The following is a 24,823-nucleotide window of genomic DNA, read 5'->3' as shown; positions in this document are numbered from 1 at the left end:
ATATATATATATATATATATATATATATATATATATATATATATATATATATATATATATATATATATATATGCGATTAATTCATATTTGGATTATAATTTTACTAAAATTTTAGTATTATTCATACTTAAAAGTAGATATCTGTTATTTTTTACGTCAGATTAATTTGACGTCTATTAGAAATAGTCGATTTTTAACCCCTTCATGATGCTTATCGAGCTTCGATCGGCCATTCTCGGATTCCAGTGGCACGTTTACCCCCGATATCGCAATTATCCCGATTGAGTGCGCGTCGCGAGTTCTTTTCCCGTACAGTTATAGATGTACCCGGGGAAAAATAGCCGGATAACTTCGGCTCCGATCGCAACCTCGAGTTAACAACAGCGTGGTGGATGCCAAGTATCCTATCTTCCCGCATCCCCAGGTGTTACGAGCGAGTTGGGGGTTGCAAAGGGGCGAGAGCGCGAGTAGCAGGACGGTGAGGGTGGCAAGGAGGGAGGGAGGAAGGGAAGGAGGATGGGGAGGGGGAGGGAGGGAAGGACGAGCGTAGGATCGGTAGCGGTTCGTATAGGGTGACGGTGACGGTTTCGAGTGACGGCCGGAGGACGGAGGGCGCCGAACGGAGGAGGGTTAAAGGGTGTTCGCGTCGGTGGTAGGTGGCGAGTGGGACGGTGGGGTCGCGAACGCCGGTGTGCGGGATTCTCTCTCCGGTCGGGGATGCTGGATCCGCCGGTAGAAACTTCAGTACGCGACCAGCCACCGACGTGTGTTTACGGTCCGAGGCTCCGGCGGAAGAGCGGCGAGGGTTGTTTGCTTCGGGGGTGAGAAACTCTTTGTAACTCTTGTTCCCCGCGTCGCCGGCGTCACCATCACCGTCACCGTCAACGTCACCGTCACCGTTACCACTATTCATCAACACCATCACTACTACCGTCGTCACGATCGCCACCACCACCACCACCACCACCACCACTACCACCATCACGGTCGTCGGATAAGGTCGGCCAGCCGACGACGCGCGCGTCCTCGCGAGGAGAGGCGCGGGCCGGCAATTTTCGGGATTGCCAGCGGCTCGCGGATTTTCGCGGCTGGCACGCCGGATGGAGAATCGCGGATATAGATCACTAACGAGAGCGGAAAAGTCGTCGTTCACGAGGCACGGCGTCGTATTCAAATCGAGTTTAGTATAGTTAACTGCTATGAGAATTATAGAGTAGCGCACGGTGTGTGAGAATAATCGGTCGGAGCATATTGATAGATAATTCAATTTTTAAGTGGCAACTTGTTCGACACAAGATAACTTCGTGAAAGCTTCGGGTAGGAACGAAAGTTTCGACTGCCGTCAATGTGAATAGCGTGCAATAGAAAATTGGCAATGAGAGAGTGAGAAAGAGGGAGAGAGATGAAAAGGAAGAGGGAGAAGATTGTTAAAGTAATCGGTAAGTCATCGCAGCGAATGACGTTTAACGTCGCTCACTTAGTTTCGCGATCCCTTCGCGAAAGTAAAGTTATAATTTCGTGCAGTTTAATGGAAAACTGATAGAGTGTATCGTATCTCCCGATTTGAACGAGTATAGTTGCACGTGACTTTATGTGACAGGTGAAGTAAGCGCAGGATCACGGCTGATCACTCGGCGATGCACTTAACGTTTATAGACGAGTCAAATCATCGGCTGACGTCCTTTATAAGTGTTTCTTGTTGTGCGCGACGAGAGCCCGCGGCTCAGCGATGAATAACGCTTGACGAAGGGAACGCGAGCCGAGACAATTTACGTGTGAACTGAGGCTGTCAAAAGTTTCGTTCGCCACCTTAATTGGATACATTCTGCCCGCGCCGGAATAACGTATGGAAATCTCGCAAACTTGCCGGCAAGTTGCCGAAGTTTCGTGTTGTTTCAGTGTCAAGGACCGTAGTATGCGCGTTGACCTTAAAGCTCGTCGGGATAACCGGAAGCGACGCCGTACAGGCGACGCTGATGTTTTTGATCGATTTCCGTAAGACCCAGCAAAGTTTAATCACACTTTGCGAGACACATCGACCGAGGGAGCTGTAAAATAAGCGGCCGCACGTCACTCGCGTTGGCTAACAACCTGTCGCGTTAAAAAAGTACCAAGACTTCTACGAGAGGTTTCATCGAAAAGTAATTGCCATCTTTCTCTCTTTCTCTCACTTTCTTTCTCTCTCTGTTTGCTTTTTATCTCACTTCTACGAAGTAATAAATCTTTGCGAGTCGAAGAGACATCGATCAAACGTCAAGTGTTCCCGAGTAATTTATCCTAAAGAGATAAAATCACTCGAACTTTACGGTCAAATGCGAACGATAAGCGCGATTTATCTGTAAAGCTCAGGCTGAATCGCGTTGGCAATTATATAGATTCTGCAAATACCAGATTCAGTTTAAAAATTAAGAGTTGATTCCCGCCAGAGAGGCGGCCAATTAGCACGAGTTTCGCGGCCAAACACGGATAATATTCTCAAGCTGCGGACGCAACTTGTTTTTCGCGATTACGGTAATTATGACTGTATCATTTCCACAATTTATTTATCCGCACGATAAAGCTTGATTTGCAACAAACAGAAAATAACGCGCCAAATTATTTATAAATCGTAGAGTGATGCGAATTATTCTTGTAGCAATGACGGTGTACGAGAAGATTGTTTTATTACCGAGTAATTGGAACAAGATTAAGTTGGCAGATGTCCAAGCTACGACATCTCACTTTGAATAAATTGAATTCGATTTATTTTCTGGTGATTATATGATACGCAGGGAAAGATTTTCAAAACATGATCGCAGTCAACTATAAATTGAACAGCTAAATATATTCGGAATCACAGCAATTAATACACGAAACAAAAATGCTGTTGAATCAATAGATCTGATCAATAACGTCGTAATAAGACTAATCTCGATTCAATAACAATATCATTGAAACTAATACTCAAGTTACTAAAACGTAGGTATGCATTGGTTTCAATATAACTGCTATTGAATTGAGGGATTTACTCCAATTACTGCGCGATCAGCCAATTTTATTGATACAACAGCATTTCTTTTCTACGACCACAAGTATTCGCAGAGTGTTTATTCGTGTCACCGTATTGGTAAATATCAAATCATCTGCGTAAGTCTCCATTGTAGGACACAGTAACTTTAATAAAAATCAAATAAAAGCAAACGAGCAAATAAGCGACCGAAGTATCCACATCTGGACTCTCCACGTTCCTTACATCCGGGGCTTCAAATCACCGCGGTCGAATAATTCTCTGACGTGCATCCCGTAGCTCGTAGATATCTTTCGGAGATGTCGAAGAATGGGATCAGAGACGTTCTACTCGACGAATCCGTTCGGCATTTCCGACATAGGGGTATAGACGCCGAGGCATCGAGCTACGACACGGGGATGGTCGCGATACGTGGCGGGACATTCGCGGCGAATGCTCTCAATGTCAAGGCGTTTGGCGATAGAAGTGCATCGACTAAAAGGCTGGCCGCGCCGGGGGTATTCGAGGGGCTGCTCGCGTAAGAACGCCAGGAACGCGATGCTCGGCACGCCGCGGCGGCGGCGGTGCCGGTGCCGGTACCGGTTTGTGGTAGGACGCGTAACCGACGTTGGTGCGCCGAGGCCGGCAGTACCGGTGGTGGTGTTGCTGATGGTGGTAGTGGTGGTGGTGTTGGTAGTGGCGACGGCGTCGACGGTATATGGTGCTATTGGAGGTGGATAAGGAGGAGCAGATGGAGGTGAGGAGACGATGGTAGTAGCGGTGATGGTGATGATGGTGGCGGTGGTGGAGTTGGTGTTGGAGGTGACGTGTAAAAGTGGTAGTAGCGTAGTAGAGTTAGTGTAGTAAGCGTAGTAGCGTAATAGTAGAAGCGCTAGTGGCGGTGGTGGTGGTAGTAGCAATAGTACTAGCGGAGAGAGGCAGCTGTGAGACGGTGTGGTGGTAGCTATGGCTGCCTCGAGTTCATGAATGAACGACCACTTCGCCTCTCCCGCACCACCGCTAATGGGCTTCCTTTCGCGCGCGGTGAACCGCCTACGTATTTTTGTCGATATTGTACTTCCCGCGTCGTTCGAGGGCGTCGCCGATTATTGCGTTAATTGCCCTTTGTCCGGCGCGCAATCCGCGCCGCAACAGAGAGAAAGAGGGAGAAAAAGAGAGAAAAAAGGGCCCTTCTCTACCACGGCCTATAGAAATATCTCGGCGTTCCTCGCCATCGTGACCGATATCGGACTGCGGGAAGTGATGACGCGACCTGAAAGAAGTTCTCTACGGACTCTTGTCCACAGAATATCTGATAATTCATGAAACATCCTACGTTGAATGTTGTATGTTTGAGCTTGTATATTGTTAAATTGAGCAGAAAATCATCTACAAATAATCACGTAGATTTTAGGTAATCAATTAAAGAAGATCGATATATAATTCGGTGCACGATAAAACCGATCTTCTTTAATTGATAACCTGTATGATAATTTGCAAAATAATAGAAGACTTTTTTGTTCAGTTTGACTTAATCTATAAGCATACACGACAGCAGACATCATTATTGCAGCTCATCCGATATCACATCACGTGTAATCATTCTTCTTTAATTAGTAACTTAAATTTTACGCGATTGCTTGCGAAATGGTAGAGGAATTTTTTTTTTATAAGTTCTGCACATAACGAGTACGTCATAAATTGTCAGGCACTTTGTATAATTTGGAAAGATTTCACGTTAATCTATCGTGCTGTTCCCCAAATTATGTGATAATTTGACAAGTGAACCGGTAAATTGCTCGCGATAAATAAAACGAACTGCTTCGCGGTTCAAATAAGACGTTCACTAAGAGAAGTACCTCGAAGAATTCTCGAGCGACCGCGGGAGATGTAAGATTATCGGAGCACCGCGTGTAAAAATCGCGTCGATTTAAGGAGTTTCGCGACTCCTACGGCGACGTTCATAACGAACGAGCGCGCGTCCACTGTGGGAATCAAGCTGCGAGCACAATCGTATATACGTTATCTCTTTCCGGAACTTCCTGGCGGCGGAACTTTCATCACGATCAAGGGTGTTGACCTTTTTCTACAGTCTGGATAGAGAAGGACGACTATGTTTCTTGCGGCTCACCCGCGAAGCCGCGACGCAACCAACTTGGCCATTATTATCCGTTGTTGTCTACTTCCGCCTACTATATCTACCTCCGAGTGTTTCCGGGGGCCGTTACTAATTCCTAAAAACTGGAACATTGCCAGCGTTGAAATCTTCTACGGCGCACTTTTAAGGAGAATTTACTCTCTTTGTACACGCGGCGTGTTTCTTAATTGTAGTTACAGCTGTCAGGCGATGAAACGCGAGGGTTTTTGTGCGTGATATCCGCTTCACGGGCGAGACGTCACTCACATCTCATCGGAGTAAATGTTTCGGCGCTCATGCCAACTATTTAACGTTCCAAAGAACGTGAGCGACGTTTTATATGCGTTTTGTACTGTGCACTCACGTAATTTTTTGCTCGGTCAGTAAATGTATGTATCATAACTTGACAGTATGTTCCGTTTGGATGATGGCTCAAATCATTAAGTATATCAAAAATTTCCCTAACAAAACGACGAAGCACCAATTCTAACGAATCATAAAAAAATAACGAAATGTAACTCAAAGATAAATTTATTTTTTTAATATCGCGTGCTTTCAATAAGTTAGAAATAGTTCAAGAGTAATACATTTGTTTTATGTATCGACAATGTGCATTTCTTATTGTTTTGACCTTTAAATATGAATATTTAAACTTTTAACATAAAGTACGTAAACATATTAGTTTAATCTGTCTGGCGTTGCCGGGATTATCACGAAGTATCAGGGGAAGGGACTTTTTTGAGGTATCCAAGTTTCATGGTAGTCTGTATTTTCTGCAGAGTTCTAAAGAATAACTATGCAAAATTTGGTCCAGATCAGTCAAAGGGTTTAAGAATTAATAGAGAACATAGATTCAGAAAGACATTCTGTCTTATACATGTAGTTATCAAATATGTACACGTATTCTCTTCGTTTTGAAAATTTTAATGTTCATAATTAAGACTGAGAAGAACAATGAAAATGTTCAGAGTTAGACACGTGTCCAAGTACATTAGTACTTTTATCTTAAATAAAAGAAAAAAACCTTTATATAAGAGAGAAATGAGGGAGCTTATAGTCTTTATAAAAATCACAGATTTACATATGAAAAAATATTTCTATTATATTGACACTGTGCCACTAGCTGTCGTTGAATATACGTAGATTAGGGAGATTTTTTAACAATTTTATGAATAACGGGAGCTTAAGAGCTGCTTAAAAGGAAACACTTGATAAGCAGAAAATTGTTTACGCCGCGGCGGAAATGTTTTTAGTCAATTATGTCAAAGATATAACCATGGAAGTATATAAACGAGACACTTATGAGATTGTATCTTTTGATATTATTTTCGTGTAAACAAGATACTGGAGTAATTCAATTTTTACAATGGAGTAATTTAGTTTTTATTTTTCATAAGCATAAATGAAGACTGCAATCTGTGCAGAAATGTGACATTACGGTTAATAACGTCACACGATTTCTTCAATTAATTATTAACAGTTTGTTTGTCAGACTCGCGAATCATCTCCCACGTGATTCGTCACGAAATTTATAGTAGAGACGGGATCTCCCATTTATATTTTGGTCTTTCGTCGAGAATAAGGTCTGTCGGTTAATCGGAATTTTGATCTGCGCAATGGCAGATACATGAAATCGAGCGGTCTCGATGGTTAATTAGCGAAGCTAATGATCTTTGTTGAGTCTACGGAGGTCTTCGGAGGCGTCTACAAGTCGGTCCACATTAACGAGTTACTTTACAAGTCAAATATCGGGGTCGCGTGGCTCTTATAACGCGCGGAATAACTGTCTCACGTCTGAGTATAGATCTACCTGTGCCACTTCGGGCCAGCTCAGCGTTGTTCGCCCATTTAGCGTTTAAGATGCGCTGTATTTAGCGTACGTGCGCGCGCCATATTTACGCAAGCGGGTGCCGCTTGAATATATCGACGATAAACGTTAAACTGCGCGTTAATGCAATATTATTGCCGTTATTGCGGTAATAATGACGAATGCTTTAATTAACCCCCGTTACGTAGATAATCCCGCTTTATCGTCCGACATCGCGCGGCATCGTGTGGCGCTTTTAACGGTTTCGCGTAACGCCGATATCTACTTTACCAATAAGCCCCGTCACCAAGGAAACGGCATAATTCCCTCGGGACCACTTATATAAGCCGGGACCGGAATAATTAATATCTTGGCATATGAATTAATGTAAGAGTTCGCGATCGTACATTACGAACCGCGCAAAGGACTCTCCACGATCGCCTCCCTCTCTATTTTCTCTGACGGCAGAGAAAAATGTCAAGCTTCGCGGTTAAATGGAGCTCTTACTAAGTTCGTATCGCGCGACATTCGAAGGCGCCGGGCGCGACGTGACTTCGGTGCGTTTGCGAACGCAGATCGTGGATCAGGACGCGAATAATAGAGCCGCGACAATTTTTCACGATGCGACGCGATCGTGCACGGATGCGCGATTGAAACGCGAGAGAAAAAGAGACCGATTTCATTTGTTCTTTTTAGCGCGCAACTTAAAAATGTATGAAAGGCTGTATAAATCTTCATTTGGAGAGAGGGGTGCGGCATTCATGGCGTCGTTCATCTTATAGTAGCTTAAATAATGCATAAGCTTAGAGCGCGTACATTTGAAGAGGTATTTTCTCGGATAAATTATACTTTTTAAGCAGAAACGGAGCGAAATAGTCCGACGTGGGGAGGAGAAAAGAAGCAACGGAAGAACGAAAACGCCATACTTTTATGTATACACTTGTGACTATGTGGATTAACTCGACACCCGCCCCCGCCCCACCCCCCTTCGTTCCTCGCAGCTCCACAGTGAACCCTTTTATCTTCAGTACAGTCCGCACATATCTACGTATTAAGAACGCGCGTATATTGAGGAATTATGTAAATTCTCCTTTTTACAAGATTAGCCGAGCGAACGGATCGCGTAGAGTGACTTTTTCAATATCCTTTGTAATTATCATGCAAATAAGCGAACCGTGCCGCGAAAATCGATACCTAATTGAGGCGTGTTTAATTTGCAAATTAAAAAAGCCGCCAATGCACCGGTGATGTTTGCCATGGGGCCCTGCGCTTTGAGGCAACTTGTCGCACGATCTTCAGTCGAGAGTCACGTATATCGTTCGATACGCAGCCCTTCCGACTCGCCACAAAGGCAATCAAACATATACGACCGTCGTGCACCACCCTAAACATACTCCCATCGTCCCTGTACATTCATTTACGGACGTCAAATGATACCGAAAGGATAAAGCAATAGGTGCAGCGAACAAAAGTGTTCGAAGCCTAGCGAGACAAAGGTCTCTCTCTCTCTCTCTTCTTCTCTCGCCTTTTTGAAAACGTATCCGTCTGTGTCGAGCTACCCCGTCCCCTCATCTCCACTCTCGTACCATCAAGCCCCGGCCCGGTCTGTTCCTCCCTCGTCGTCGATAGATCTCACTGAGGGAAGTCCTGAATTTCTCGCGAGGCTCTCTCCGCAGGGCCGTACAGCCACTCTCTCGAGAATTCCGAGCGATCGAACGTACTTCAAGTGTGGTGCTCGCGTCGACGCTTCGTTTCGCATCGCCTCGCGTCGCGTCGCGCCGTCGTAGAGGACGAAGCGGCATCGGTGTCAGCAGCGGTGGGTGGCTTTTTTTCTTTCTTTTTCCACGCCGCCATCGGCGATGCCGTCCTCGTCGGCGTCGTGCGCTTCCGCGACGACCGGTGAAGCTCCATTGGAACCGCGCTCGGCTGGAGCGGACTCGTTTCAACGGGCTTATTAGAATTTTTCGTTTGAGATATCCACTTAATTGACGCCAACGTCGAGGGACGGAACAAAGGGTGGAGGATGGCCGAAGAGGGGTTAGCGGCACGGCGCGAGCGAAGGGGTGCATAGGCACGGGTAGAGGAGAACGAGACGGTTCGAGAGAGAGAGAGAGAGAGAGAGAGAGAGAGAGAGAGAGAGAGAGAGAGAGAGAGAGAGAGAAAGAGAAAGAGAAAGAAAGAAAAAGAGAAAGAGAGAAAGAGAGGGAGAGAACAGAAGAGAGAACAGTCAGGGGGTGGAGAAGAGCGAGAGAGAGGAAGACAGAGACAGAGGGAGAGAGAAAGAGAGAGAGATTGGGGGGGTGCTCCATTATCGTAATTAATACCATTACAATTAACGCGCCGGAGACGGCGGTGCGCTCGTGGGAATCAGCCTGGATTCCTTTTACGCCGCTTTTATCGCGGCCGAGCTTTTCCGGTTATATAACGACCGGCGGAAACCCGCTCTTCGGGAAATTCTTCGGATTTCACCCGCCGCGCCGCACCGCGCTCGCCTTCTCCCTTCGTCGCATATACGTTTGTGCGCGCTCGCGTTCCGGTTTTCGCGGCTGTCTCCACCGGCGGATGTGCCGGTTTTGTCATCGTTCTCGTCGCGTGCTCGTTGCAGCGTCGTCCGACGTCGCGGAACCGCTGGGTGTTTGCTGTCATTTGCGCATAGACAATGCCAGCTCGTCTATGCGTCGCTTGCGTTGTTCCGGGTCGCTTTTTGCGTTCGGCACGGACGATTTTTGCGTTTCGTGCCGCGTGCCCGCCACCAAACAAGTACTCCGCTATCTACCTCCTCCCTTCCCCCCGCTCCATCCCCCGCGGCGCTGTCGATTAATTCCACACGAGTAACTAGGGAAAACGGTGCTGGGGAGAAATATCAATTCGGGACGGTTTTTCCAACGGGCTTGATTAAAATCGACCGACCGTGATCGAGTGACACAGTGTGTTCTCTAAGAAGCATCGGCGCGCGATTCGATTTTGTAAATTCGAGCGCGGACCAATCATGCCGCGGAGCCCATTGCGATTTCTCCCGCACGTAAATTTTTTCCGATTCTAGCAGCGCGCGGAATAAATTTAAAAAAAGGAAAAAGGAGAAAGAGAATCGCGCTCGTCACGGTAGACGGTATGCGTGGATGTTGCACGCGAAAACGTCATGCCACGTAATACTTTTTAATCCACGGCATTCGTCAATGAGCGACGTACCGGCGGATTTTATTACTCGCAGCGTCATTAGATCCTTCGTAAGGACAAACAGAGCGCTCCCGTGAACGCGCCCGAGTGAAAAATTCGAAACCGTGCGCCGTGAAATGCGACCGTTTTTTTCGAGAGGAGCTGGAGATGGATGAAATGAAATATTTTTGGAGGCTGCCCTCTCATCGACCTTCCTTCCTCGTCCGAGACGAAGGATGACGTATTTCGCCGCGGATCGCGGATTAATAACTGTCGAGCGACAGATCCAACAGATTCATTGGATCGCCGTCCACGTGCCGGTCGTAATTGCGAGAAGCCGAGGTAACACCCGCACGTGAGTTCTTCTTTTATGAAATGCAACGTCGCGCAGTGACGTCGAAAGGGGTAGATGGGGGAAGCCTTTACGGGGAAGTTGGCTGCCGCGGCTTTGACATCGTATAGAGATACCGTGTAGAAAAGCCGGTCACATATCCCCAGGAAAACCTAATTCCCGTCATCCATTCTGCGTCCTTTCTACCGGCGCATCGCGTCGTCTCGCGAGACCGCAAGAAGCTGATGCCGGGGTACGCGTTAGACGAGACGAAGAAAATGAAGAACGTGTAAATATTTCAACAGCGATACACGTTCAACGCGTCTCCGTCAAGTAATTCGCGGATAAAGGATCCCACGCCAGGATCGCCGATCGAACGCTTTATTATTACTTTTTCCGCAAAGTGCTTTAACTTTAGAAAATAGTTTTAACTCTACAACATCATATTTGGCTGTACCACATTCATGCTATTGTTGAAATACCTGCCATTTCTGTATAATGAGAGGGTAAATCGGAGAATAAAAAAACTTCTGTCTTCTTCCCTTCTCTCTCTCTCTCTCTCTCTCTCTCTCTCTCTCTCTCCAACTGTCGATGCTGCGCAGCCCTACCTACTGCACAGAAAAAAAGGGTTGCTAATATATGGACAACTAAAAATATTAACTGTAGGAGCAAATTTTCTTGCTTTCATAGCAAAGTTATTTAGTTGTGATAGCTAAAATTTGCTAATATATATATTATAAATTATATTATAAATATATATATTAGCAAATCTTTTAGCTATCACAACTAAATAACTTTGCTATGAAAGCAAGAAAATTTGTTCCTGCAGTTAATATTTTTAGTTGTCCATATATTAGCAAATCTTTTTTTTCCGTGTGTTTAATAGATGTAGGGAACACCGAAGATTAGTCTTCACGTTCTTCATATTGAAACAATATATCTTTTTTAAATTATCGTTCCACATTTTTCTCTAAAGAGTTGCACTCTTCGCTTTTAACGAACGACAATCGGTTTTATACAAAAAATACGGCGTTACAAAAAAACTATAAAGTTTCAGCAAATTTTCAGCAATTTTTTATTTCTTAAATATTTATTCTCTCAGTGTAGAAAACGTAACGAGAAATTCTATGACATTAAAACAGCCGTCAAATTCAAAGCCAATGAAATACTTGTATAGTCAGTCGCGAGTTGACTTTTATTATAATTCGGTTAATTATACGTTGACCGATATCACTTTGTCTGACCACTTACTGGTTCGCGCTACTGTATATGCAGTATTGCGTTTACGTCACTGCACTTCGCCATTCAATTATACCGTCTAAAGCGATTACGGCAATTGCAACTGTATTAAATGACAAAAAAGGAATCAATTTGAGCTTTTAACCTTCTTATAGAAGGTCAACTTTCGTCCAGAAGCTCGATATCAAATCGGCTAAAAAACCTTTGACGTTAAATTCAGCGGAGAACTTTGTTTACCTCGCGTAATACCGTTTCGCATCCTGCGGCTTCGTAGTGGCGTTTGTTGTGCTATTGGTGTGTCATTAACGCGTTTGATCAAAGCGTACCCGCCCGACGCCCGCCATTATTGCGCACCCTTTGGCGAAGTGTTTAACGTTGTTGCAGAATTATTAGTAACTTTGACGAGGATCGTGACGTAATCGGCTCGATAATATTACAATTAAGTAACTCAATGATGAAGTTAATTCAAATAATTAAAATGGCAACGGAAATCGACGAGGCGGACAATAATGGAAACACTTGTTGCTTCGTCAAATTCTTCCCTTTGATTGAGCACGGCAACCTGTTTTCAAAATTTCTTGGACGTCGACGAGTCGACGTGCGTGCACGTTCGAGACCCTTTTCCTCCCTTTCACTCGATATATCACGTCTAATATCTCGAAAGTTCCTTCGTCAACTTCGAGTTCCCATTTCCAGGACTCTGAGAGGTCGCGCGATTTTGTGTGTACCCAAAGATATATAATCTTATCTTTAGCGGAATCCTCTCACATGTAGTCTCAAGTGGATTTCTTTAAAACTAAAAGAAGAATGTTCTAAGCGGGATATTCTCAAGAGGAATTTCGTCTTCCATTAACAGTATTAGTCGTGTTCTTGATAGAAATTTCTTCTAGTAAGAAGGTATTCTGCTTCAAGTAAACACAGTGAGAGAAAGATAATTGAAAATTTGTTCGTGTATGTGTAGGATATAAAATTTATTAACATAGAAATAAACTTTATTTACACAGAAGTAAACTTTATATCCCACAAATAAATTTTTAAGTATTTTTTTCAGTGCTTATGCCTCTTGTTTCAAAAAAAGTTAGAATAAGATCTAGTGGACTCTATAAATAGTTTGCTTCATTGGAAAAGGAATACCTTTTTACCGCAAATATTTTGCAACTAGAGTTTCCTTTTTTTAGTATTAGAATATTTTCCCTCTGGTTTTAGAAAAATCCTACTGGAGACGTATGTAAGAGGAATTTCGTTGAGAATTAAATTATATTTTCTTGAGTGTGGTATTTGCGTAAATTATCTTTGAAAATTTCCGGCGTGGAAGCTTGGCACAGACAACTTCCGCCGGGGTCGTCTCTAAAGGACCGAATTAAAGAAGACCGATAATCCACTTTGTCGTACGTACGATCGACTTAATACTTCCGGGCCATTTAACGGAGTAATCGCCGATATGCCTCTCGCTCTCGTTCGAGGGCTCTCTCGCGCAGAAGGAATTGAAGTCCCGAATTATCTTTAAATGTGCATTACCAGCTGTTTTACAATCCGACAAATAACCGCCGCGAATTATCTGATATTATTTCAGGGCGCTGTTCATTTCTCTTGACTTTGCCGAATGCACATCGACACACGTTCGCTGTCAAATCACTGACACGCGGAATTCACTCACAGCAGTGGTGGCGCACGCGTTAGACGCACCAATTCATATTTTTGTTCCCGCGATAATCGCGTTGAAATTTACGCGTCTCGATTTTATGAACGTCCCGAACAATCGCGCCCCGACTTTTTTCCGCAAACCGGCGGGGGTTGGTTCCGTGACTCTCGCGAGGTAATCAAGTGCCTATCGTATCGTTAATTAATGTATCCGTGGTATATTGCATTATATCTTGCGAATGTTAAAAACGAGGCGGATATTCAGCATCGCGCGAATAAACGCCGCCACGATACCGCCGCGTTTTATGGGGCCGATCAAGTGGCACTAATTGAAAATAAATACCTTTACATATGTAATCCCTCCCCCCCAACCCCGCACGCAAGATACATACGTTACGGTCATGTATCATAGACATGTCATTTCCAGTGTTCGCGTGTGTGGATAGCAGCCCGTATTACGTAATTCAAACCTCACAAACAGGTCACGTGAGTTACAGTTCCGTGAGTATCGGGTCGGCGTAACCAAACAGCCCGTGCTAATTACAAGGCAAATGCGTGCATAATTAAACTCGGGACATAAGCACCAAGCACGTTCGTTAATGTATTTATAGGCGTTAAGATGGCTTCGACGTGGACATTCGAATTGTACGTGCTTATGTGCACTCATGCGTGGTCAATGTCTGCTTCTGAATAATGAATTCACTAAGGAAAAAAAATTTTTTTTTAACTATATCAACTATAATAAACAGAAAGATAATTACTATAAGTTATGGTTAAGAAAACCATATTTTTATTAAATTTTACTATAATGTTAGCGATAGATAATTTTATATGCATATTATTATTTACCATTTTCGCGTGTTAGAACAAGCAAAAAATATGTTTGAGACCGAAAATAATTATAATTTTAGTTGGGTCGACCATTTTTTCTCTCAGCGAACTCTTTATGCGCTCCGCGCGGCGTGCAGAAACGAAATACTGAAATATTAGACATCCTTTAACTCTCCATGTGATTCGTGTCGGTTTTTAGGAACAGTCAGACAGCCAATAACTCTACGCTCTACTTCGTATTTCGTGAAAAAAAAATTGTAAATACTAGAAGTTACAACACGTTTTGAACGAGAAGATAAAAACTTTAAATAACGAAAAGAAATTTTGTCCCGAAATTAGTATGGTTGGTCCACGTATAAATCTGGTTTTGCCACAAACAGATTTAATAGTATTTAATAGTAAAATACGGAACAACCAATTATATAGGGTTACTGCCACCACAGAACAATTGCCGTGTTACAGTGACGATATCTGGTTGCTCCCACCAGAGTGTATCCACGGTAAATGTCACGCCAACCGATTTCTGGTTGCCACAACCAGATCACGCGTAACTACAGCGACATGGTTGATACAAAAAACTGGAATCAAAAAACTGAATCGTATCTACCATATACTTAACTATCACATAAAGATAACTAGAATGATGCAGCTATGCTTGAACTCTAATTGTCCTTTATGTTAAATATTAGCTATGCTGCTGTCAACTAAACATCTCTGATTGTGTGAATCATATCTTTGTTGCCCGTGTAAGAACAACGAATCGCGAAATCAAAGTTTGGTGGGGTGGACGTGTCGGTTTCTGATCCTGCCTAATGCTCAGCATTATCTCCGGCGGCGTGTCCACAGGACTACCCACGATAGCGACGCGTCGCGTCCACGCAGTGAAAGCAGTCGACTGTAATCAGGCGGTTTGTAACGAGATGAGCGTGCAGGCGAGCGAAACGCTCATAATCACCTGGATCGGAACGAGGCAAGCGTACCGTTAACTCGCCCGGCCATCCGTCGATTTAGATCGGAGCATGTCGCTCGCGACGAGCTGAACGATCGCGTATAATGCCGCTCGGAATGATCAGCCGAGTCCGCGCGTTCCTACAGGAAGACATGACGGTCGAGGCAATAATCTCCGGCGGTATGAAACCGGCGCTTTTAAACTGCTCGTAGCTTAGAACGTACGTACGCGCGGCTAGGAAGGCACGGACGATTACGATCGCGAATTATGGGCGATCGCGCAATGCGTGCGGGGTATACTAACACTACCCGAGTCAGTAACATGCACTAATATGCCTGAGCGCGTTCGACAAACTCGATTAATTTTACGATGTGGCGACGTTAATTTGGCGGTAATAAATCCCGCGACTAATGAGACACATTTTGTGTTTTAACGCACTTATTCCGTCGGAATGGTGCATGAACACCCACTGAATATCTGATGAAACATCCCCTGCTATCTGACACGGATGAAAAAAAAAACAAGAAACGCCGTAAATTAGCAATGAAGCGTTTCATTTGCGCGTTTCTATATTTGGATGTTCTATGTTAATAATTATCAGGTCGACGCAAAACATTTGTCGGATTCCCGAGATAATATAAAAGACGAGATAATCCAATTTCATGGAATAAATAATTGTTGCGAATATTATAAAGTCTGATATTATAAAGTCCATGTTCGGAGATGTTGAATTTATTGTGTACCTCAGCAAGATAGAACTTAAATCTTATTAACATCCTATTTCTACACTAGAAACACAATAAAATCGGAAGGAATTTATACGAAAGGAAACTGCAATGTTCTCTTCGTGTAACGAGAACTTCCATTTTCACTTAAATTTTTTGTGGGAATTTAATAGAAAGATGACAAATCTTTCATATTAACCTAACATGTTAATATTAAGTAATTTCGATCATTATGGGTAAAACAGAGGGTATTTTTTAGGATTTTCTTTTCAACGAACTAATTTACATTGTACCGGAATTCTTCATCTTTGAGTTTTCAACATATCGCGAGAAACGTCACTGATGTATCGCGATTTGCTGAGCGTTCAAAAACACAAGAAAAATCCTCGAATTTTGTCGTCGTGATCGTGTCTCAAGATCGGTCGGCTCGAACGGCCGCGCGAGACAATTTCGCCGGCACCGGAAATGGAAGCATGCTTGTCGAGAATACAAATACAGGCCGCCAAGCGCACTTTATTGCCGCCCAACGACCGATGTTTTCCTCCACGCTCTCCCGACGAGCAACCCCCTCGCTCTCGCCGTAAAACATGTCAATGATACATAACCCTCCCGACCGCGCAACGCGCAGTAATACGATTTTACGACTTGCGGCTCGCGAAGGATCCGAAAGAGGGTGAAAAGGGTGGAATGTTGGAGAAGAACAATGGGACTGAGAGTCGAGGTGGACGGAAAGAGACGAAGGAGCAAGTATCGTGGAACGCGATTGCTCGCGAGCTATATCGCCGATATCGCAACAACAACTGATCCCGACAACGCGAAAGCTCGAGACCCACGAAGGCTCGCAGCTCAAAATTCTCAAGATTGATCATCACCGAAACACCAAATTAATCTATCCAAAATCTCAATCTGTGCTCTTTAAACTACAGAAAAATAGGAAAACCTTAGATCTGTATTTCGAGACTCTAAAATTCTTCGGATTTAGTCGCGTGACACCACTCGAACGAGTTATTTCGCCGGTATTACAACGCACATCGGGCAGGATGCATTTCGCGGTGCAGCCTTTTCGTAGCCGTGAGAGCTGAGCGAGGCTTAGCCTACTTATTCTATCCTCCTTAGCCCGAGACAAACAACGCATGAAAGGGAGCTCGAAAGGGAGATCGAAAGAGGACCAACGGGAAAGAGACGAACGGGCGAAGATCGTAAGACGATTATCCGTGAGGAATATCGGTAACCGCGACGTCGGCGACTGATCCCAATGGTGGCTGAAAGAAACGAGCCTGGTGGCGGAAGCCGCCGCTCGGGGAACAGGCTAACGTATCGCCGCGGCACCGAGCGATTTAAAGAGAGAAACGAGCGAGTGTGTACGCGCGCGCGCGCTGGCCAGGTTAAAAATGTTTCCACAGCGGTGAAAAGCAGTTCGTTTTCAGGAGCCGTTGGCTCGGGTTAGGAGGAGAGCTGCTCTCCGCGCACGAACGCGACTCAGTGTATGCGCGTGGATGTGGGAGATGCTAGGAGACGTTCGAAATCGCAGATATGTCGAGGCTTCTCGCGTATACGGGGTGTCCCGCGCCAACGCGCGACTTTCCGTCGACTCCTTCGATCAGAGCAAAGTCGCGATTGCGATCGGCGCTCGTGAGTCGCGTTGATCCTCGTCAATTGATCGCGATCGCAATCGGAGCACGGGATACAAACGTTTCTCGGAAAACTACGGAGTCCCGATGAAGCTAACAAATACGACGTATTAATTCGCAGTCGCGCGTCACCGGAATTCCGGGTTCCACGGAATCTTTCGACAGACACTTCTCGCCTCGAATTCTCCTGAAGCCCTGACTTGTCTTATCTTCCTACGATTGATCCGACGCTCGATACGAGATGTCTGCCAACCGAAAATCAGGTGATTTCGATTATATATTTTTGTTACGTAACGGCGCAAACAGAGATACACACGAGTGACAGAAACAGCAGAGGTAGGAAGAAAGTCCTGAGGTCTCCGTCCCATCGGGTTAGTATCATATGTTATAGACCGACTTCTACTTATGTGACTTATGTGTGTTGGAGAAGAAGTTGCAAGAACATTTCGGAGTAATTAAGTAAAAACGCGAAGGGAACAACGCGTGAGCGTGTGACGCGAAGAGTGCAAAGTCCTCGCGTCGCGAGTGTCGTCAATAATAAAAATAATATCGGCACTCTAGCGTTTCACGATGAAACGCGGCCAGCGCGAAAAACGCGTCGCGAAATCGCCATTAGGGCAATCCACAAAGATGGATTATCCGGTAACAGTGGGACACCGTATATATAGACGCGCAGTGCGGAAGGATGCAGCATCTCCGTGCGAAGCGTAAAATCGCCCAGCGTTGCATTTTTATGCTGCCGCCGTGATTTCTCGTACGAAGACCGCGGCCATTTACGCTCGGTCTTTCCTCTTCCGCTCAAAATTGCGTTAGCCCATTGTTGTATAATCTCTCTCACACGTGAGAGTCCTACCTCTTGTTTAAATTAACGCTTTTCATTCTAAATTGTACATTTATCGCGCGCAACGATATATAAAACTTGTCCGAATGTCACGGCATTTTTTTTCCCGGTCGCTTCTGATTGTTCCGGCGAGGGACGCAAAATATTACGTCACCGCGTTCGCTTAATTCGATTTTATTCACCAATCGTAATTCCACAACAAAGGCTGTCGCAATAAACTCCCCTTTTTAACGAGTGCCGGTTTCGTATTTTTACACAAAAGAAAGGGGCATTCTCGTTTGGAATATATCTTTGTTTTTGGGATGTATATCTTGAAGTGCGATTACATAGCGTCAAATGAAAAGAAGTTACTTGCATCGATACATTTTATAAGATTCAACCAAGAAAAATATATTCCTATTAAAAGAGACCGGATCTGAATGGAATATGTTGTTCATATGCTTTTTTTAGTATTTATCTTGACAGGAATAGCGGATAGAAAATCGTGAAATGGTTCTTTTAGAACATGGATATTCGTTTCCCTCAGTTTCATTAAAATCGTAATAATATCACTGTTGAAAAATAGAAAAAACTGACTTAAACAAAGTAAATTTTCGAGTCTCTCGAAATTTTGTATTAATATTTTTATCACGAGTGAATAAAATTAACATGTTACTAGTTAGAATGAAACTTTTGGCAAGCGTATAATCGTGGCTGGCATTAACATACAGAAGAAGACTGCCTATATCATGTTTGTATGTGAGTCACAAAAATTAGTTGTCTGAGAAATTGTAACTTTAAAATTCTGAAATACGTGATATTTAGCCTCAGTTTGCTTTATTCAAAAATGATTTTACTGAATGGAAAGCACAAAATATTGCATCGAAAATATAATATTTAAATGTTTGGAGAAGATATCATTATTATCAAAAAATCATATTGTACTTCTTGTATGACTATTATAATATTCCAACAAAATCGTAACATTATTGAAATCCAAAACTTTATAGAATATCCAAGACTTTATAGAATCTTTTAACAGAATTTTATATAATTGCTTATGTACATGAAACAATGATTGTTAATTTCATTATATTAGCTTTAAATGGATATTAATGTTCTTTTCTGCGTCATGTACCCGTGACACGTACCCTCCGCCGCATTATTACCCGTTATTACTTTTGACGTGGATCAAATTTCCCGATTACGACAACTAACCCCCCTGCGCACCCAAGACACGCGCCGTCAATATTGTGACAGCCGAGTTCTCACGCTGCGCTACGCCAAGAATTGCGCGCTGCAGCGCGCGGCTGAAATATTCACTCTTAACGAGCTACTTTCATGGTAGCTACCTGTCACTCACGCAACAATGTTTCCGCGAGTTTTTCGTGATCGCCTCCTCTGTTTCCTCCTTCACCGCCACCACTGCGAACTCCTCCCGATATATCTCTCCGTGTCGCGCCGCGGGCGAGCGTGTTGCGCAGCTCGGAAATGAATGGCACTTCGTTTCGCGGAACGACACGGGGACAAAAATCTTTACGTCGTCCTATTGTAAAACGATACAAAGGGCGAGGAGGACGGAGCTGGAGGACGCACGCAAGTCGTCGGGAGAGACAAAGACGGCGATAGGAGGTAGGTGGATGGTCGAGTGTCGTGTGTCTGTTCAAACGCACTTGACCCACCCCTTTTTAGGGGCTAGCGTCGCCCTTCTCGTCCTCGTTCTGTTTTCTTTCCCTTTTTCTTCTTTCTAGTTTTCTGCGCTTTCGCGTGTACGCGGGCTTGCAAGCTCGTGAAAGCCCGAGTTCTTCGACTTCATCGCACGATCCGAGGCACAAGGCAGAAGTCAGCCAGGTAGGAACGCGCTCGCGTCGAGCATGATTCCACGGTGTCTTTGACGCGACGGCAAGGATTGCTGTTTGTATCGCTTTGAAGGAAGCATGACATGCGTTTCCTCGCGCTACAAAGCCGATAATCACGATAGCACCTCTGTCTGCCATGACTGCGTTCCCGATTCGCTCGCGCGGGTAAAAGGATATTTTTTAAAGTTGCCAATAACCTTAAAAATGGTTATCGGACTCCACGGTGGGACTTATCTCCCAGTTTTCTCAGTCATCTATTTGCCGAGTCGAAATTTTGATCCTAATTTCGACTACTTAATGTCTATTTTGACATTCTAAAACCTATATTAATCTCTCTTTAGATTCTATTTAATCTACTTGTTTTACCGAGAAGTCCTCTTTAGAACTTACAAGTGATATTTTGTGTATTTTTCGTCATTTACAGGCGTCAAATAAGATTTCAATTTCCATGTATATTATACATACACTAATCTTTCAGAATATACAGATATTAGAAAATTCTGGTCCACACAACACACACAAAATACACAAAGTAGAATAAAAATTTCGACTAGGGAAGAGCGGGAATCTATTCATCTTCAGGAATATCTTCAGACAAAGAGTAAGACGTTCGATATTTCGATTGTGACGAGACATAAGAAGGTTGAAGTATATTGAGTTTTAATCTGCGTTATTAAAGAATAAGGTACACATCGTCACGACTTATTCGCATCCGTCAATAGTCGAAGAAGCTATTGCAACGGATCCAATGGATATTTCCTTTATTGACAATTCTCGAGTGTAGTTCTTACGAGACATTCAATAATCTCGCCAATAACAAGATACCGCAGACAAATATTGACCGTTCGAGAGCTTCTTTAACATTCTCTGTCGTTTTCTACCTTCTCCTTCTCCTCCTCCTTCTTCTCTTCTTCTTCCTCGCCAACTAGCTCATCCTTCTTACTTCTAGTACAAGTTTATCATTTGCTATAGCCGGCGATATCTCACTGGCGTGGAAGTAAGACGAAGAAGTTTATGGCTCTGTTCATTTCGTTTCGCCGAGCGGCATCGCTTGCTCCGCACATCGATCGTTCGATGAGCGTTGCGCACTTGACCATTTTGTTTGACCGCAAATTCGATTCTTCGCAATACAATTTCAGTCGCCGGTAATCGCATTACATCCGGCTTGCCGGATGCGCGGTCCCGGCCTCGCCCTGCGGCCGTCCTGCATTTCTAATTAGATTTTGTTTTTCCCTCACTTCGGCGTCTTCGCACCGGTATCGATCCGCCGTCGCGGCCACATCGACGACCGGGGAATTTCTCCTTTTTCTTTTTTTTCAAAAAAAAAAACATCAAGGGCCAAGAAGAATCCCAACACGAGAGGGCAACGCGTTGTCCGCCTGGCTGTTGCCTCTCGCGCGAATTTACGCGAAAAACATCGTTGCGCGTCTCGCGTTACGCACTGCGCGTAGTTTACACCACGAACTCTGGATTCACATTTTCTGCCTCTTCGAACCTCATCAAGACGCGGAAACGTATCATTTTTTGGGACATAAAAGATTGCCCCTCAAGAGATAACGTTCGAGCCGTTCGCCCATAAGATCGATCGGCCACGGCGAGGAGAGTAAGGCACGTATCTCATTGTCAGCTCATCACGGTACTATACATGTCTAGTGCTTTGTCGAATCCTATGTATATATCGGCGGATATATTGTTCGAACGCGAAAGAAAAGGGCCGAGAATCGATACATTTTGCCGCGCACATTGTTGATTTGTTATATTTTAATTATTCTACGCGATGTACAATCGCGTGCGCTCTACGTCATAGGTGGAGCGAATTCCGGAAGGGCAGTAATTTATAGCGGACACGCGCGTGTGGCAGTAACGAGACTTTATTGAAATCTAGGATGCACTATTTCCCGCGTGTGTCCCATTCATCGCCGTTGGAAAAACACTACATCGTGTCCCGACTTTAAGCTGACGGAAGGACGTGCTTTAATTGGACTTGTTGAAAGCAACACGGAACAATACCTCATTGCTATCTATTACCCTTTGTTGTACTATTGTTCATCGCTCATCGTCAATTCCGTGGCTCGAATATGCGCCCACACATATACACACGCACGCACATATATGCATACAGAGGGCTTCCCAATTGGTGGAAATTAGAGTGCGTGGAACACAAAACGCGCATCGCGAGCTTTCGCGGAATTATTAGACAATTTTTAATATTTTAACGCACGTGAGAGATAAAAAATGAGAAAAAGTTACGCCATGCGCACACGCGATTAATGTATTATCTCATAATAATAATTATTAAAAATACAATTCGCAGAGTTGCAGAAAACGCCGAATTCAATTTACATTCGTTACGGCATTTTCGTGTTATTGCAAAATTCTCGCAATTAATTGGCGAACGACGAGCAATCATCCCGATACTCGCAAATCGTCGGTATACAGTTTTTGTTGGATATTTGATGTATTCTAATTTCGATTATTCTCCGCCGTTCCCTTTCGGGATTCAATCAGCTTTCATGATGCGGAGTCACGAAGAGGTCGCGATCGTAATTTCGGTCGAGACAAGATCGTGAGAATCCCTTAGGTTGGATCTAATCCGGGAGGGAGGAAGATTAATGGAAGTGACGTTACTTGTAGTTCGCGTTTGCCCGTTTGTTCCTACGGAGACTAAATGTCGACCTCAAGACTGAAACAAGAATAAGGCGGAAGGAGAATCTTGGGAACATCCCGCTTGTGACTTCGCCATATTGGTCATATCAATGCCGAGGAGTCGCGTGTACAAATTGAGGACACATGTCGCTTCGATTGAACATTCCTGCCTCCTTCCTAAAAATATCTTTGGATCGTTGCTGCGAACTTTAAGAGGCTTTACTGGCGAACTCCTGACGCCAGTATTAAAAATAAATGCTAACTTTAATTCCTTCTCAACAAACGTCATGTAAAACGTCATGTACTGAAATTATTTGTTTCTATTGAGTATACGAACAATAGATAAAATTAATTGGAGATATATTTACACAAATATAATTCTTAATCGTCGACGAGCTTTATCGTATTTCAGCAAGCGCGCGAGTTGAGAGATACATTCTGACGAGAGAACACTTCGTGGAACACGTCGAGAACGCGGTGAAGTATTTTCGTCACGAGCCAGATATCGATGTCGGATCTTACGAGGACATAGAAGGAACGACCGAAATAGTCATACGTTGTTTCGCTTCGTGAAGCTTCGCGAATCGCGAAAAATTCGCTCTTCTTGGCGAGTAGCGGCTGGAACTGTTCTCCTCTTTGATTACGTGGTTTACGTTCCGAATGTAATTAAGGTAATGAGTATTGCGGTGAGAAAGAGTGAGAGCGAGAGAGAGATAGAAAGTGCAAGCACGCGAGGGATGAAGGAAGACGGGGGATGTTTCGTCTCGTCTCGGACGGTTTTTGCTCACGCTCGAATGTCGTCTCCTTAACGCGGTAAAGGTCCCCGGCAAGACGAGAGAAAGTGCGAGAGCAAGTGCGAGAGAAAGTGCGAGAGAAAGAGGAAGGGAGGAACGAAAAGGGAATCGAAGTTCCCGACAGCACTCCGTGGGGGCCCTCGGGGCCGCGCTTAATTGGATCGAATCGAGTCGAGGCAGCGACGAGGAAGAGTCACCGTCCGTACCGCTCGTTTCGCGTCTTAAATTTCAATTATTTCGAGCCCCGATCGGAGAGTCGTCGGGTCAAAACGTCGGTCTATTTGTCGTTGATAAAACAACGCGGACGCCTCCCCGGATGGAACTAAGATTAATTGCAAAGATTCCTTGTCGCGAGAGTAACCAATGCACGCCGTTCTCGCGAGAGTCCTTCGCGAAAAGCTTGCAACTCGTGTCTTTTAAAGTATTTTTGAAATGTTATATCAAGTGAATAATACAAAGCAAACAAAGACTATACGGGCGATAGAGATCTTTACGGCGAGTAGAGATAATTGAGGGAATATTTTTTTCAAGCGTGAGGAGAGTTTGGAGAGAGAGAAAAGTAATTTCTGTGCATAAATAAGAAAGTGTACAAACACATGTGTAGAAAATTAATGTCCCAGTTGACTCTTGGGTCTTACCCGCACATTATTGTTCTTTAATCTTACATGTTTCGTCTAGATGCAGCGTCATGGCCGACGTAAAAGTGCGTTATATCAGTACGTGTCTCACAAATTTACGCGCGACGATATGACCAGGCGGATATGTAAGCTTGCAACATTTCGGCAAATCTCGTGTCAAAGATATCGAGTGTGCGGAATCCGTGTGCATCCGCGATCCGTTTCATTAAATCGCAAGAATCACGCGCGATGACAAAGGCGACGAGTGATGCGAGTAATGAACATGTCGTCCGAGAGCGTTACCCTCGTGTGTTATAGATTTTATGTAAGGGGATCATCGTACTCTGCTTACAATTTCGCGAATATTTCGCGCCGCACTTAAGGAAGGAGACGAGAAGGGACATGCGTTCGCGCATAATCACGGCTCGTAAAGTGCTTTACGAGGAGTCGCGCGCGCGCGCCGCCGCGGTGATTCGTCGCAAACACTTTCATAAAAACGGTAATAATTAATAACTCATCTGTACGAATCTCGTGAATGTCCTCGTAAGAATTTTATGAATCTCGCGATGGGCAGAGGAAGAAGGAGAGAGCCAGAGAACGAGAAAGACAGAGAGAGAGAGAGAGAGAGAGAGAGAGAGAGAGAGAGAGAGAGAG

General features: G+C 44.3%; 1 protein-coding gene across 1 annotated transcript in view; it reads left to right on the top strand.

The window, feature by feature from the left end:
• The first annotated feature begins 17,300 nt into the window (after nt 1–17,300).
• The window catches only part of LOC116846512 (Down syndrome cell adhesion molecule-like protein Dscam2), a 109,486-nt gene continuing 101,963 nt past the window's right edge, over nt 17,301–24,823 (top strand). Inside the window, exon 1 of the mRNA XM_032820440.1 lies at nt 17,301–17,696. Coding sequence (XP_032676331.1) covers nt 17,675–17,696 — 22 coding nt within the window. The 5' untranslated portion in view covers nt 17,301–17,674. The remainder of the gene's footprint in view (nt 17,697–24,823) is intronic.

Source organism: Odontomachus brunneus, unplaced genomic scaffold (genome assembly GCF_010583005.1).
Source record: "Odontomachus brunneus isolate Ranch 3 - 2012 unplaced genomic scaffold, Obru_v1 Obru_scaffold_065, whole genome shotgun sequence".
Lineage (NCBI taxonomy): Eukaryota > Metazoa > Arthropoda > Insecta > Hymenoptera > Formicidae > Odontomachus > Odontomachus brunneus.
Note: the sequence above shows the minus strand (reverse complement) of the source record. Positions and strands in the feature narration are given on the sequence as shown.